The 14,447-nt window shown below is 52.9% G+C and overlaps 1 protein-coding gene across 2 annotated transcripts in view; it reads right to left on the reverse strand.

Annotated features, from left to right (window-relative positions):
• SLC4A4 (solute carrier family 4 member 4) overlaps nucleotides 1-13,653 on the reverse strand; it is a 191,117-nt gene extending 177,464 nt beyond the window's left edge. Inside the window, exon 1 of one of the 2 annotated variants that reach the window (XM_082315604.1) lies at nucleotides 13,591-13,653. In XM_082315604.1, the coding sequence (XP_082171730.1) occupies nucleotides 13,591-13,622 (32 nt within the window). In that variant the 5' untranslated portion in view covers nucleotides 13,623-13,653. Of the gene's footprint in view, nucleotides 1-1,281; nucleotides 1,316-13,590 lie in introns of those variants that run through there. The other variant, XM_082315605.1, reaches the window with a different exon arrangement.
• Between the last annotated feature and the right edge of the window lie 794 nt (nucleotides 13,654-14,447).

Genomic DNA, 14,447 nt, shown 5'->3' on the forward strand with positions numbered 1-14,447 from the left:
TTTCAGCACTTGCTTCAGCGCTGAACGGCCGGCGAGAGAAGGACGGACGCAGGCTGCGACGCATCAGCTCGCATCCATGCCAGCACGCACACACGCAGATGCGGACGGTCCCATTTCACCGTTCTGCCTATGACTGGACACTGTTAGGACAAAATTAAGTCCGTCGTGAAACAGTTGCTGGGGGTTGGGAGCCTTAAGTGTTGGGGCTGGGGGGGGGGTGCTCTGTACCTTGCTCTTAATGCACAAACAATTTCCTTTTCATCATCAACCAAAATAAGAACGGGCGTATTCCCGCAGACTTTCACATCAGCCCTTGGTAACTAGCAAATGCTGTTCCCACACGATATGCGACTGCACATTTTGTTATATCCAGCCAGCCAAGTTTCTTCCTTTTTTTTTTTTTTTAAATGGAAAAGAGGCACATTTCAGGAATAACCAGAACGATAAAGCCACTAAGCAGCTAGCAGCCTAAGCACAAAGCGACGCTTAGATGCAAAGTAAACTGCGCCTCCCTGAAGGAGAAGAGGGCGCTTATCGATAGGACACGGAGCAGCTCTCTGAGGGAGCGGTGGCCGTTAGGGTTGGTGCTCGGGCCCAGCCTTGCTGCTGGTTACGCACCCAACGTGAAGTACGGGGCTGCGCAACAGAGCTCCTGCCGCTCGCAGAGCCCCGCTCTCCTCGGAGCGCGCCGCCCCGCACCTTCGCCCACGCCGTCCAAGCGCTAAAAGGATGCGCTCCTAACGAAGGGGAAATCCATTAATAATTAACGCTGCCGTAAAAAACAAACCCCAAAATTACGCGAACAAAAGGACGATTAAATTCTCATTTCCACGTTTGCTCTTGAGCAGAGGGACTCCGGGCTGCGGTGCTCAGCGGGAAGCTCACAGAAGGGAAAAGGAGCAGCAAGGAGCTCGTTTCAGCTAAGAAAATACCCCGGTACGGCCGGGGACCGGAGAGGAAAGGGGATTTCCTTACACCGGCTGCTGCTGACAACCGAGCGAAGCCAAGTGGTGGAAGTTAGCACCAAGTACCGGCGCCCGGCAAGGGCGCCTGTAGAGACAAACTCCGCAGGAAAGAAACGGAGGGGGGAGAAATGTGCCTCGCTGCGGGAGCCGTGGGCGTCTGGGCTCCCCGCCGGCCCAGGCCGGGGGCCGCCGGTGCCCGGGGGCCGCCGGTGCCCGGGGGCCACCGCTTCGGGCCAGCCGGTGCCGGCCCGGGGGGGGCCGGGCAGGCGGCGGCGGGGCCCCGGCCAGCCTCCCCGCTCCCCCCGGCCGCGCTCACCTGCGGGGCTCGGGCTTGCGGCGCTCCTCCAGCTTGGCGGCGGGCGGGGGCCGCGGGCGGCTTCAGCAGGCGGTGCGGGGCAGGGCCGCCGCCATGCACCTGGCCGTCTCTCTGCAGCCCGCCCGGCTACCGGGCGGCGGCGGGGGGAGCGCGGCGCCGGCGGCGGGGCCCGGCGGCCGAGCGGCGAGGCGGAGCGGCTGTGCTGGCGGCGCCCGCCCCGGCCCGCATTTAAAGCCGCCCGCAGGCTCGGACGTCCCCTCGCCCGCTCCCATCCCGTCCCATCCCAGCCCCCGCTCCCCTCCCCGGCCGCTCGCCCGCCGCTCGGCCTCACGGGGCCCCGGGGCGGGGAGGCCGGAGGAGGAGTCCGGGGGCCGGGGCTGCCGCCGCTCCGGGCTCGCTCCGCCCCGCCGCGCCGCGCCGCCGGGGCAGGTGCTCGGCGGGCGGGCGGGCCCCCGCCGGTGCGGGGCTGGGAGCCGGCCCCTCCGGTCGCCCACCGCCCCTTCTCCCCTCAGCTCCTCGCTTGGCTGCGCCGGGGACCGAGGGGGGGGCAGCGGGGAACCCTGGCCCGCCAGCGCACAGCGGAGCCCACCGCACAACAACAGGCAACACGTAGACAACATCCCTCGGTTATAATTTCGCAAAGAAAGTCTCTCCTAGCAGGCTCCCCTCTCGGCAGCAGCTGCAGCCCTCATTCCCCCCTCCCTCACACTCGCTTCCCTTGCCGCGCCATGCCCTTCCAAAAGTTCTTCCCAGCCTGGTGTTGGAGGAGAGCGCTAATGCCAATCTCCCACCTCTTGTTCAGTAAGCGGCGGCTTTCGTGCTCGCCTTTACTGCCCAGGCCGAGGTGACAAGATCGATGAAATATTTTTAAACGGCGGGGCTGACACAGAACATGGCAGGACAGCGATCCATCAGCAGAAAGGACGGGCAGGCTCGGGGGAACAAAGGGGACTATTGTGGCTCGGGAGAGGAAAAACTCCACTTCTTCAGCAAGGTTTAGGATTACCGCACAGCAACGGCCTCTTCAGCTGCTCCTCAACCCCCAAGCCCCGCTTTTGTCACCCGTCCAAATTCTGTATTAGGGAATAAGACGCATTGGACAGGCAAAAAAGCAGCAGCGACAGAAACCACAGCACTTGCAGACCGGGGTGAGCGTGCCGCAGAAGCCCTCTCCCCGCTGCCTTCCCCCTCGCTCCCACTGCTGCCACCGCCGCAAACGGGTAACTGCCGGCTACTGTCCCCGCACCCCCGTTTCAGGGTTTTCCTGAAGGATCTCAGACCTATGGTCTGCACGGGAACTGGTCAGGACTTGAGCTCCTCTGCTGCCTTGAATAAATCCAGTTCCTTAAGTCACTGTTGTTAAGCCATCCGTGGGTTTCCAGCGGGTCACCGACAGCACAGCCATCGCTCTCATCGCTTCGAGCAGCATTTCATTTGAACTAATGACAGTCTCTGTCTTAACAAAAGCAAAGCACTACATCGAGAAGCTTTGTCCATTCAAGTCCTAACCCAAATAACTTTACACCTTCCCCACTCCCAAAGGCGCAGGCAACAGCTCAGCATCAAGGACTACACTCTTCATCCCCTCCCTCCCTCCTGATATTCCACTTGGTTTGTACCTTCAGCTTCTCCTCTATTTATAAATAAACTGGGAAGCTCCCAAAGAAAAACATCAGCTACTTCAGAAGGTTGCTGTTGCTGCTTCGGCAACTAACGGGGGTCTGAGGATCCCCCCAGGTGCTCAGATCCCCCGGTGGAAGCACCTCTGGGATGAGCCGCAGCAGCTGGCTCTTCGCTCGCGCTTTTAGTAACAAACCTAAATAACTCCCGTAACCGTTCCGTTTGCTCACAATTCATTGTCACTTCAACTACTGTCATCTTCAGCCCATGCATTTCATTTTCTGGCTAAAAAATGATCTGACATTAGGATGCGTGATTTTAAGTCAGTCTTTAAATGTACCATCACTACATTTAATGATCTAAAACCCTACCGAAACCATTTCCAGGAGTCCTTAAATCAAGAGCCAAGGCAGTTATCTCAGCCAAGCCTGAAAATGAGTACACTCTACGTACAGAGAAAAGCCCGAGTAAAATGACCTAATAACCCTGTCTGTCGTGGTGACTGACAACATAAAAAAACATCCGCTGGAGCCAACCTGTCCCGTGTACTCTCTATATGTACCTTTTGGCATTATATCCACGCTTTGGCCCGCATATTCCCTCTTCAAAATCACCCAGTCATTCCCAATGTTTTTTCGCTTTGATTTAATAAAGGGAGATAAGCTCGTCACTCAGGACTGAAGCCCGCTAACTCTCCCTTCGCAGAGCAGGCAATGAAGCCAGAGTTGGGTTTGGGACGTCTTTGGCTGTCTGTTTAAACCTGCCTTTCAAGTCAGCTGGCTTCAGCCCTCCGCACAAAGGCTTGCTGAAGAAGAGGTGTGCCGACGGCCTTCGCTCACGCCAACCTGCCACTCCTGACCAAGGCGATCAAAGCCTGCCTCGGCGACGGCCCAGGCCACGAGCCCACCTTCAACTAAACGCCCGCTGACACGCAGAAATTGTTTTTCTGCCTTCTCCCCCAGCACGCAATTTTCCCGTGAGGTCCCACAAGGTATCGCTGTCAATGGCAGCGTTTGACATGCACACGGATAACGAGAACAGCCCAAGTTCGGATGGTAAAGATTAGAGAGTACATAAACGGACATGCTCAGTGGAACTGGCAGGGGAAAACTTTCCCCGGGGGCAGGTTATTCCATAAATACATCTTGCAGCGTTTCTGGTAGATGGCTCAGAAGCCGCTGGTGCTGACCACAGCGTTGTCAGTCAGAGACGATGCTGAACTAGATGGAAAGCGGCAGCTCCTGCATTTCCCGGCTTTTGTGCAGACGCCTGAGTGATAACATGTTTGCCTTGGCTTAGGTCAGGAGTCGTTCCACCTAAGCCAGGAAGTTAGGGAGGATAGAAGTATTTCAATAGAAAGAATGAGGTACAGAGAGACCACAGCTCTACTGGTCTAACAGGCTTTTTCTGTCTTTTCCTTTGTTGACAAATGGTCAGTGCCAAGCCATCATTTACAAAAGCGGGCTCGACCCCGAACACGCTTGTGCACGCAAGTAATCCTCTTCACAGCAACGAAAGCCATCACACATATTTTCAGGACTCAATCCTTGAGCGTGGCTACTCCTAAGGACCTTGAGGTCTGGGGGGGTTTTTTGTTTGTTTTGTTTTAAAAAGATACAGGTGTGCAGCTCATTCTAACTGTTGAACTCAAAGGAAGAAATTCCTGCATTACATTCCTTAGTGTTACAGCTAAATTAGTCCAATAGCAGCAATTTCTAAGGGCAACCACGAAAAATTCTGTAGCTCCCGTGTTTGTATTCCCTACTCCTGTTCAAGTCACCGAGAATCAGGACTTCTCCGTCCTTTCCATCCGCTTCCCAGGAAATCCAGACAGAACTCGACGGCGCAGCAAGCATTACCTGATAGCTGGTTATTAAAGGTCTAACCTAAGTAAAGCTATGGGCTTTTCAAACTTGACTAGCAGGTTCTGCTTTTTCTAACAGTCCTGCCTCAGTTCGCTGCAAAAACAACGTTCAATGGGGAGCTGACTTTTCGGACTCCCTAAGAGCCCTACCTCTGCCTACTCACTGGGACACCACACGCAGGGCCCGAAGAAGCCAATTGCCAAATTCCCGCTGACTTGCCCTGCACCGGCTCACGCTTTCATCTTTCGAAGGCGGCAGAAACAGGAGGTGCTCAAAAACATTCAGCTGAGGTAAGACAGAAACGAATGCCGGAGGCTTAAGGGGGTTTTTTTGCGACGTGCGCTTGATGTGCTTATCGTTAATAATGCATCACGCCTGCCTGAGAGCAGTGAGCAATCCCGGATCACTTGGACAGCCGCGTAGGCCACAGCAGTCTCTTCATCCGCGTCAAAAGGAAAAGAGAGCAACGGGGATTTTGTAGTTTGGGTCGATTGCTTCTGGCACCTTGCAGTACTCCTGATAATTTCTGATAGCACAGCGTCGTCGCCTCAAAAGCTTTTTCAGTAGATCTCCGGTTAATGTTGGAAGGTTAAACACTCGCAGATCAGAATATATGAAAGTTAGGTGTTGTGATCTACTTGACTGGGAAGCAACACAAGTTTGTGCTTTGCACAGATCTGTAAGCAAGACCTGCCCGGCTCTTACCAACTACTACTTCCAGGATCGCATTTTCTAAAATGCTCGTATTTCCTTGCAAAAACATCCCTTATCTTTCCAGCAAGAGCAACTCCTCCGTGCACGCAGCTGCCGCCCCTATCCCGGACAGTAAGAGCAGGGCTGCGTGGAGCCCCTGGGCTGCCGGGGGCCAGGACGGCGGGAGCGGGCAGCCAGCCTGCGGCGCTGCTCGGGGGCCCTCTGCTGGAAACCTGCCCCCCCCCCCCGGACCCGGCCACAGGCACCCCCACATCACCAGCCCCGCTTGCCCCCGGGAGAGCGGGGCTAGAGCAAAGCCCAGCTCCAGCCCCGCCGAGGGGGGCGAGCGGCCGGTGACCCCTTTGCGGCGAGCGCCCCGGCCTCGGGGAGCAGCGGGGAAAGCTGATTTCACACGCCTGACGTTGCGTCCGGTTCCGTGCTGGCGGGCGCGAAGCCAAACCAGCCTTTGGTCAATGAGCCAAAAACACAGGGCTTTGTTAAAATAAAGAAAGTGTGTTTGTTTATACACCCACAAAAACCACCAGAGCATAGGATGCCGAAACACGCGCTTCCGCCACCTACAACTGTTGGGATACCGGAACAACAAATGCTCACCCCTCTAGAATGAGGGAAGGAGGAGAGGGCTGCAGAAGAAGGGAGCCGCCCAGCCTAACGAAGCGCTTCTGCGCTTGCAAACACATTGCCTCCTCTCTGCTTCAGAGCGAGTTCAGGCAGAAAGCAGAAGGGACGCAGATTTTTTTTCCCCGTCTCAGGAGAGCAATCATAGGGCTGAAGTCAACCCCCTTTAGCACAAGGGCTAATTGTCTCGACACGAAAATGGGGTACAGAACGGGAAGCACTTCTCTGCCGCATGATAGATAGGGGTGGGCTGCTCAGGAGAAGAGCAGTATTCACGTCAGGAGGATTTACTCTGTTCCCAGTTTCTCCCCCAGCTGTCATTTAGATGACTTGAGTTTCTCTTCCTCCTTCCTCAGCTATTGCCATCCTGGGCCAAAAAAAATGAAAGCTGAGAGGCATGGGCCCACATGCCCTCCAGTCCTTTTCTATGGGACCTGTACTGTGGTCCAGACCGATTCTTCTGAGCACCAAATCCTTACACAGTATTAACCATAGTCTTTAGCAGAATCCTTCTCACTGTGCACCGGCTCAGGAAAGCTTCTAATATTTTGGTTCTGACTGGAAGGACATGGAGACCTCTCACCCGCTCCCAGTGTAAGGCCAAGTCCACCAACACGACCAGCATAGACAAAACTTGCAACTTGCTGTCGAAAATCAGCAGCCCCCTCAACGAGCCTTCCTACCTGAAGAAGGCTGAAGATACCTTTCGACAAGCAGACGGTGATAGGCGTTAGGGTTAGGAGGCAACGTACATCAGGAAAAGAAACTCTGCCTGCTTCTCTGAAAGGGGATCCTTCCCTCTCCTGCACTGATAGCATCTGGTCTCCAGCTCCGAATATCCTGCAGGAAAGAGCAGCTCAAATGGCAGGTCATTGTGATCCCCTGAACGCACGACTACATCTTTTCCCGATGCAAAACAATCCCAGTGGGATACATAACTGTGTCCGGGTGCCGAGCCCCCGAACACGGCAAGGGGCTTCTGAAACAGAACTTTCCTTCCAGTGCAACTCTTGACAACAGAGAGAGGATAGCTCTAGGCTTAGCTAAGGGATTCAAACCTAACAGCTTGCCAGCTGGTAACATCCAAGATCAGATATTACAGTCGTCTTCAAAAGGTGCCCTGTATTTGGCAGCCTTCATCGAGATGAAACGCTCCGCGGACACCTCCACGGGGTTTCGGAGATGCCAAATGGCAGCAGCAGGGAATCCGAGGTCCAGCGTGCCGCAGTCAAAAGCGACTTCCTCGTGAGATCCCTCCTGCTAGGGAGCGCGCTCTTCACAAAGCGAACGCTGCCAGAACTGTGCCGCGGGAGCTGAAAGGCTTTGCTTACGGCTGAATCTGATGAAAGAGATCAAAACTTTTTTGATGGCATAAACCACAAACTGAATATTTATAGGAAAGGCCTTTGATAAACACATTTGTCATCTCAACAACCATGAAGTCAAGATACGGGTGGCTCCCTCTTTTTCTAAAGGCAGCACCGGTAACGCAGATACCGTGCTGATAAATTACCAACTTCTCTACCGCATCCAACCGTATACACAGCCGACCGTCCTTCCCAGCTGCTGTCTTGTCATAGATGCTTGAAAAAAAGCTATACAGCTATCACAACAGGCAACTACATAGTGAAGTCCATGGCGATCTGTATTGCTCAGCTCCGGACAATTAATCATTCATTGATTTCCAGTACTGCTTAGGTTATTATTATTCTTGGAACATTGTTTTTCCCTTAGCCAATTTTAACAACAGATATTCATCTAAATGTTTCTTCTTCTTCTCAGCTCACCTCAGCTCTTGGCCTTTAACCATTCTCCTACTGCAATACTACGGACTCTCTATTCCCAGTGACCAACAGGGTTGCCATTGACTAGCTTGTAAAGCGCTGCCTATTTTTCCCCCCCGGAGAGGCCCTCTTCTGATACGGAGAAAAAGCCTACACAGGAGCAAGCGGTACTGCCAATAAAGTTAACGTAACTCAATCATATCTTCCCTTCTGCCAGTTCATTTCTCAACTCCAGGTCATTTGGATGCAGGACACAATTTATAACGCTCTATATACCAAAGGGTGGTTTGGTTTGTTGGTTCCATTTTTTTTCTCCCCCTTTGGGAGGGGTTTATTATCCCATTGGCTATTCTGGGTCATCAGAAAAGTTTGCTTTTCTTTTTAAATAATTGAAGAGCGGCATTATCATTCACTAGTTTGGATTTTCACATCTCTTGCTCTTTCTCTACTCTTTTATATAAACATATCCAAAACAAAACATTTAAAAACAAACATTGGCAGGTCATACTTAGCCAGAAATTTGTGCTCTATAAATACAGCTTTGAGAACGTAACGATTTTTAAATTATTTGGTTGGTAATTCCAACCGAACCAGACTATTTTATAGCAAACAACAATTGCCCAGGAGCACGTGTAGCTCCAAAAGGTCTTTGCCGCTTTAGTACAGTCTGAAGAGCAAAGCATCCTAGGAAAAGAAAAGCAGAGTGAAAGCGAAACTGGATCAGTGTGTTGTCCAAGCCAAAACAAGGCCAAAAAAAGAGAAAAACGAAACCCCGCGTAAAATGCTTTTGCTCTTTTTCACTCAGAGGCTATGTGCAATCACAGCAACCTTCCCAACTGTTCCTAGCAGAGGTTTTGCCCTCTCGGGCAAGCAAAGGCTGCGCCCCAGCAGCCCTGACGCCTCGCAGACAGCGTTCCTACAAGGAGTTTCAGGTGCTAGGGGACTGGTTTTGCAAGGGGAAGATCCTGACAAGAAACAGCTACCAACAGCTGCCCTCTCTCGCGACAACATGTCGTGAGGGCACGGCGCCGCTGTTGGAGCCCTTCTCCCATCATCGTGCAGTTTTAGGAAACGTGGGAACGAGGAAAGGGGAAGGAGAAGACAACGGCGCCTGCGAGATGACTGCTCAAAAGCCATGAGGCCAGAAGGGCGAAAGCATCACTGAGCGCTGGCTGCTCTTTCAACGCTTTCCCAGCCCAGCAGCCTTCTGCTACAGCAGCTTCTGCAAGCTCGGGCAGACGAGGAGTAGCCCCGATCTCAGCGATTCATCACAAAGGAAGGGAGAAGCAACCTGAGCTGCAACCCCCCAAAGGCAACGCGCTCCATCTGAAAACCTTTGGGTATGAAAACCTTCCCCGGCCAACCCCGTCAGATATTCTGACCATCGTTCCCAGCGTTCAGCCGCAGCTGAGCTGTGCGCTTCACTTAGGGCACCGCCGGCGAGTTCAGAGGAACTGCGCCCAGGAGAAATCCACCCACGAGACCTGCTGCTGAAACCACCGATTTAAATACCTCTCGCGGTTACCTCCAGCAGCAGTCACTAGACGGCTGCGGCACACGGCCCACATCAGAGCAAACCCCTATCTCCTCTCCATGGGAAGGAGGCAATTTGTTGAGCAGAAGTTCAAGGGCAAGGACGCTCAGGGCAGGCGGTGGAGCCTTGGTGCTCAGAAGCACTGACCTGGCTTAGGGGACCAGGCTGTCACATCCAAGAGGGATGAACTACGTGATTGGCCTCAGCTTCTACAGGCTTCCAGTAAGCAAAATAAATTCAAGGCATATCAGCTTAAGACTAATAGAAATTAGGGCACTATATGAAGTAAAAATGTGCAGAAACAATATCTTCTGCCTTAAAAACTAATAAACTCGGGCTTCGCCTCAACATTTATGTAGCAACAGGAGACGACTGTCTCGAGACAACATTCTGTTCTGTGCGCTTTACGGGACTCGGGGCACGACAAGAGTATTGACAGATATGAAGGGACAGCATGTTCTGGTGGAGCATTTTAAGAAAATAATAGTGCTGTCAAAGGGCAAGCTTTCGTTTTATGCTTACACAACACCAGAATAAAATATTTCCTTTGGAGAATCTCACGTATCATTTTATTAGTACAAACATACGAGGACTATCTCCATCTCTCAGAGCCTTGAACTTTTCGCCTGCGTTTCCCCCCCATGCTCACGGTCCCACGTCAAACCTCCCATCCTTCCCCAGCAAGGGAGAGGACATCCTCAAGGCACCTACCAGGTCTTCTTCTGAGACCAGAGCGTTTTCTTACAAAGCCATTACCCGCAGCAGAGCAGCAACGAGTTCCCTTCCAGGGCATGATTTTGTCTTCATTTGCAGCCTTTGGTGGGAAAACGCGGCCCAGGGCACGAATATCCTTTGTTTCTCTACTGCAGCAGAGCCAGCGTAACACATGGCCAAGCAACGGTGGTGATGCAGGCTTCTTGTGCAACTATTCCAGCTGCTACCTATGCCCTAGAAGTAGCATTAGCTCAACCTCTCTTCCCCCTGAAATGGATTAACACTTAGCGTATATTACGGTGAGACCCCAGAAGGGTGAGGGTCCCAACGTGGCTCGAAGCGTACGAACGCAGCAACAAACTCTCCACCTGGAGCATCCGCTTCTGGGATGCCCGCCCTGACACGGCGCAAGGGGCAAACCAGCTCCCAGGCACCCGGCGGCGGCCCGAGCCAGGGGAAAACCCACCTGCAGAAACGAGAGCGAAGACAACACCGGCTTGGGAGCCGAGCGCTGGCTTCAACTAGGAAGGCAGGGAACGGCGCTTGTGTGCAAAGGGGGCCCCAAACACACGCCACCAAGAAGTTTCTGCCTAATTCCTGCCAGTGCCCGGCTGCTCCCCGCTGCCCCTCGATGAGCATTTTACAGTCCCCTGCCCAGAAGGAACGGGGACCGTCGCTTGGGCCGGGGCAGCCTCCTGATCCAGGGCGGCATCAGAGGCGGCGAGGACACTGATGCAGCAGAAGTCGGGAGAAGCTGGATTCCCATCCCTCAGGACAACGCCTCCTGGCCTTTTCTTTCTACTTTGCTGCCTACCCTATGTTGTGAGGTTAAATCTCGACTTCCTTCTCACATCAAGACTTCTTACTGACTTGACGGGGAGATTCCAAGGGATATTAACTGCTGTTTGAAATCACTTCAAAGGACCTTTTCCCCCCTCTTGTATTCTAGCCGGAATGAGGAAATCGGTTTGGATTTCATACTTACATCTGCTCCCCAAGTCTTTGCGCATTTCAAAAACCCATCTTAACCCAAGCCTGTTTCTATTAAAAGGCTCCTGCTCCACACAAGCGCTCACACCCATTCCTTTCCACTTCCACACGTATCTGCAGCCCCGCGTTCCAACTGGCAGCCAGAGGTGCCAGAAATAACCACAAGAAAGGCTGCCATGAAATCTCCAGCCAAGGTTTGAAAATCCAGGCACTTTACACAAGCATCTATGCTTAGAGTACTTCATCTGAAATCAACCCGAACTTGGTCGTCTAAGGTTTGCGGATCACGGATCAAATATCAAAAAATGTGAAGGCAATTACTTTTTTTGCCATAAAAACATGCAGGATAACAGTTGTTCGACAAGCCTGTTAGTGCGCACTGCTACCAGTCTGCTGATGTTCCTGCCCCCCTGGTACGAGCTAATGGCTGGGTTTCATTCCTAAGTGGTTCCTCCCCCACCTCCCCTTCCTTCAAAGTCTATGCTACAGTGATTCTGGAAACTGGGTCAAAATGCAATTACTACATTCCCATGCTTTGGGGTGGGGAAAGAAAATAAAAGGAGGAAGAACGGTAAGAAGAAATACCGTTGGCCGTAAGCCAGCGTTACGCTTCTCGGCTCCTCACCTGCGCTGCAGCCTGGAGCAGCCCTGAGCGCTCCCCCAGCAAGCTGCCGTTTCCCGGCAAGGGCGGTCAGGGAAGGGCACGCTGTGTCCCAGCGCAGGTTTCCCGGCCGGACCCCAGCCCCCCCTGCCCTCGCATCTGTGCTGGAGGATGGGAGCAGGCAGGAGATGCAGCTGGTGACGGGGAAAGGGCCAGAGAGCGGGGCAGCAGGTCTTGCAGAGGACCAGCAAGCAGCAGTCGCTGCCCTGTGACTCTCGGTCTCGCAGGGGAAGCCGGAGCCGGCAGCTCAGATATCCAGAGCTCTCTCCCAGCTTGCCATCCCCATCTTTTCCTTCACCGTGGCATAAGCAATATATCCCAGTGCTTCTCCCGCTCCACTGAGAAGCATTAGCCGGTCCCAAAGGGCTAGCGGGCCTTCTGGAATCCAGAACTAACCATCGACCGCTTCCTACGTGACCTCGCTCCTCGCCGACTTCAATTTTGCCAAGTCACCCACCTTCTTGTACTAGGAAATCGTATTACTTCTGCAGAGATACCGACAGACTCCCTGCATTTTTCCTCTCACCCCTAAGTTTGCACAAACCAACTATTCATGTACTTATTACAAGAAGTCAGCTTTACTGGGGCATCTGCTTTTGGTGTCATCCTCTGCTACTTCAGCTGACAAAACCTAAACTCTGCTTTCATATGTAAATGTTTTCCACAGAAGGAGGAAAATATTTGCTGTGTGTTTAGACATGCCCTTATTATTGTCACACTTCTAACACAATCTATCATACCTTATCAAATTGCACATCTTCAGCATGCAGATGGTTTGTGACAACATGTTTAGGAGGCCTTCGAATATGGAAAAGGGAATGACTCAAAGACTTATTTATTCCACATCTTCCTACCTCGGGCTCTCCGAGAAACACAGAGCCCATTATACACGTCCCCTGCCTTCCCCTGTCTCTCATTGTTCCTTGTACACGCAGTTATCACAAACCATTTCCCTTCGCTGCTCCACTCCCCGGCTTTGTTTTCCACAATTCTCCGAATATCAGTTCCAACTGGGCAGCGTTTGCTGGCTCCGCTCCCAATTAACAACTGCAGGTTAGAGCTGGGTAGTTACGGCTGCAGATTAAGGCCTGCAAACATTCAACAGTTTGAGAGATACAGACAGACAGACAACCTTTCTTTTCCGAACACCGAACACAGTTTATCTTGCTAGTACAACGTTCCAGGGAGATGTTATGCCACTTATCTTAACGATTTAAACGGATCACAAAGTTGGCTCAGCAGGAGCGTTTGTCGCTGACAACAAACCGCAAGCCTGATGTTATCCAAGAAGTAACTGTAATATGCTAGCACAGGCTAGACAGATCATACTCAGGATAAAAAAAAATGAATTTTCATGAAATCACTCTGTCATCATCCACATAGCATCACTGCAGCAAGCAATAACACAAGGCAAAACGGACAGGTTTCTCTTTCAAACGCGCTGCAAGGCACAGGATTTCACACCCAGCTGAAAAAACCCGAGAGCTTGCTTTCGGAGGGCTCTCCTGCTCCTAAGACCGTCTAGAAAGCTCTCCTGCATTACAGTAACAGAACCTGGGGTGAAAGACCTTGCACCTGTAAAGAGTCTTATACTGGGCACGTCCTGTGTCAGCAAGAAAAACTGCGAAACACCAAGTCTGCCACAGAGGGAAAAGAAACCGTCAGGATTTCAGACTGGAAGCCACTGCATCCCTCCTGAATGATTCTGCCCCTCGGCGCCCAGTCCCAAACAAGGCTGCCCAGTCCCAAACAAGGCTGCCCAGTCCCAAACAAGGCTGCCCAGTCCCAAACAAGGCTGCCCAGTCCCACCTCCAGTCCGTCCACAGATCCAGCTGTGCCATCGGGTTCCTTCAGCAGGAGCGGACACGGTGGTTCGCAGCAGCTCACCTTCCACATTCGCTCCGGCTCAAAGGGAGAGGCAGAGCCCAGCAAACATTGTCCAAGCTTGGAGGAACGCTTTTTAACTTCAGGTCTGTTATGACATTTACTATGGCCCCCTTCTTCCCTCCCCTCTGCCCCCCCAGTGAAAGGGATCAAAATAGTTCCCCCCTGTGACATTTTGCTTCATTTGACCAATCGACTCTGGGAGCGTCTCCGTTAAAGCCGCTGAAAGCCAAGCAAGAGCGGCAACGCCAGCCGCCGTCGGGGTGAGCGCAAAAGCAGGGGGAACGCCGTGCAAACCTAACCTTTCTGCTGCCGGCAAAGAGGGCATGGGGGCCAGAACAAATCGGAATAGCCCACTACTACAGTTTGCTTTGCTTGTGCCTTAGGTGTAAGCTGAGCCCTTCACCTAGTGACACTGTAAGTAATACGTGTCAGCTATCTGTCTGTGGTCCAAACTGCCCATCTTGGGGCTGACTGGAGCTAGCCTGGCCTTCTCTCCCGCCTCTGCAGGCTTTCTCCAAGCCCCTAACCCTTCACCCCACGCACCTCCCCAAATCCCTTCCCTCATCTCTTTCTTCTGGAAACAACGGTCCCTCAACAAGCCAGCTACGCTTACTTCTGCTACAAGCCCTTACCCGCACTCCTATCGTGGGACCCCGCCACCTTACAGCAGCACGCACGCGTCCGTATGAGGCCACCAAACACAATCACAGTCAGCTTTGGGCTGCCAAAAAGCAGAACCAGTAACAAACTTCGCCATGCTGAGAAGGGAGAGCTGCGTC

Source organism: Platalea leucorodia, assembly GCF_965183815.1.
Source record: "Platalea leucorodia genome assembly, chromosome: 6".
In the NCBI taxonomy this organism is placed as follows: Eukaryota; Metazoa; Chordata; class Aves; order Pelecaniformes; family Threskiornithidae; genus Platalea; species Platalea leucorodia.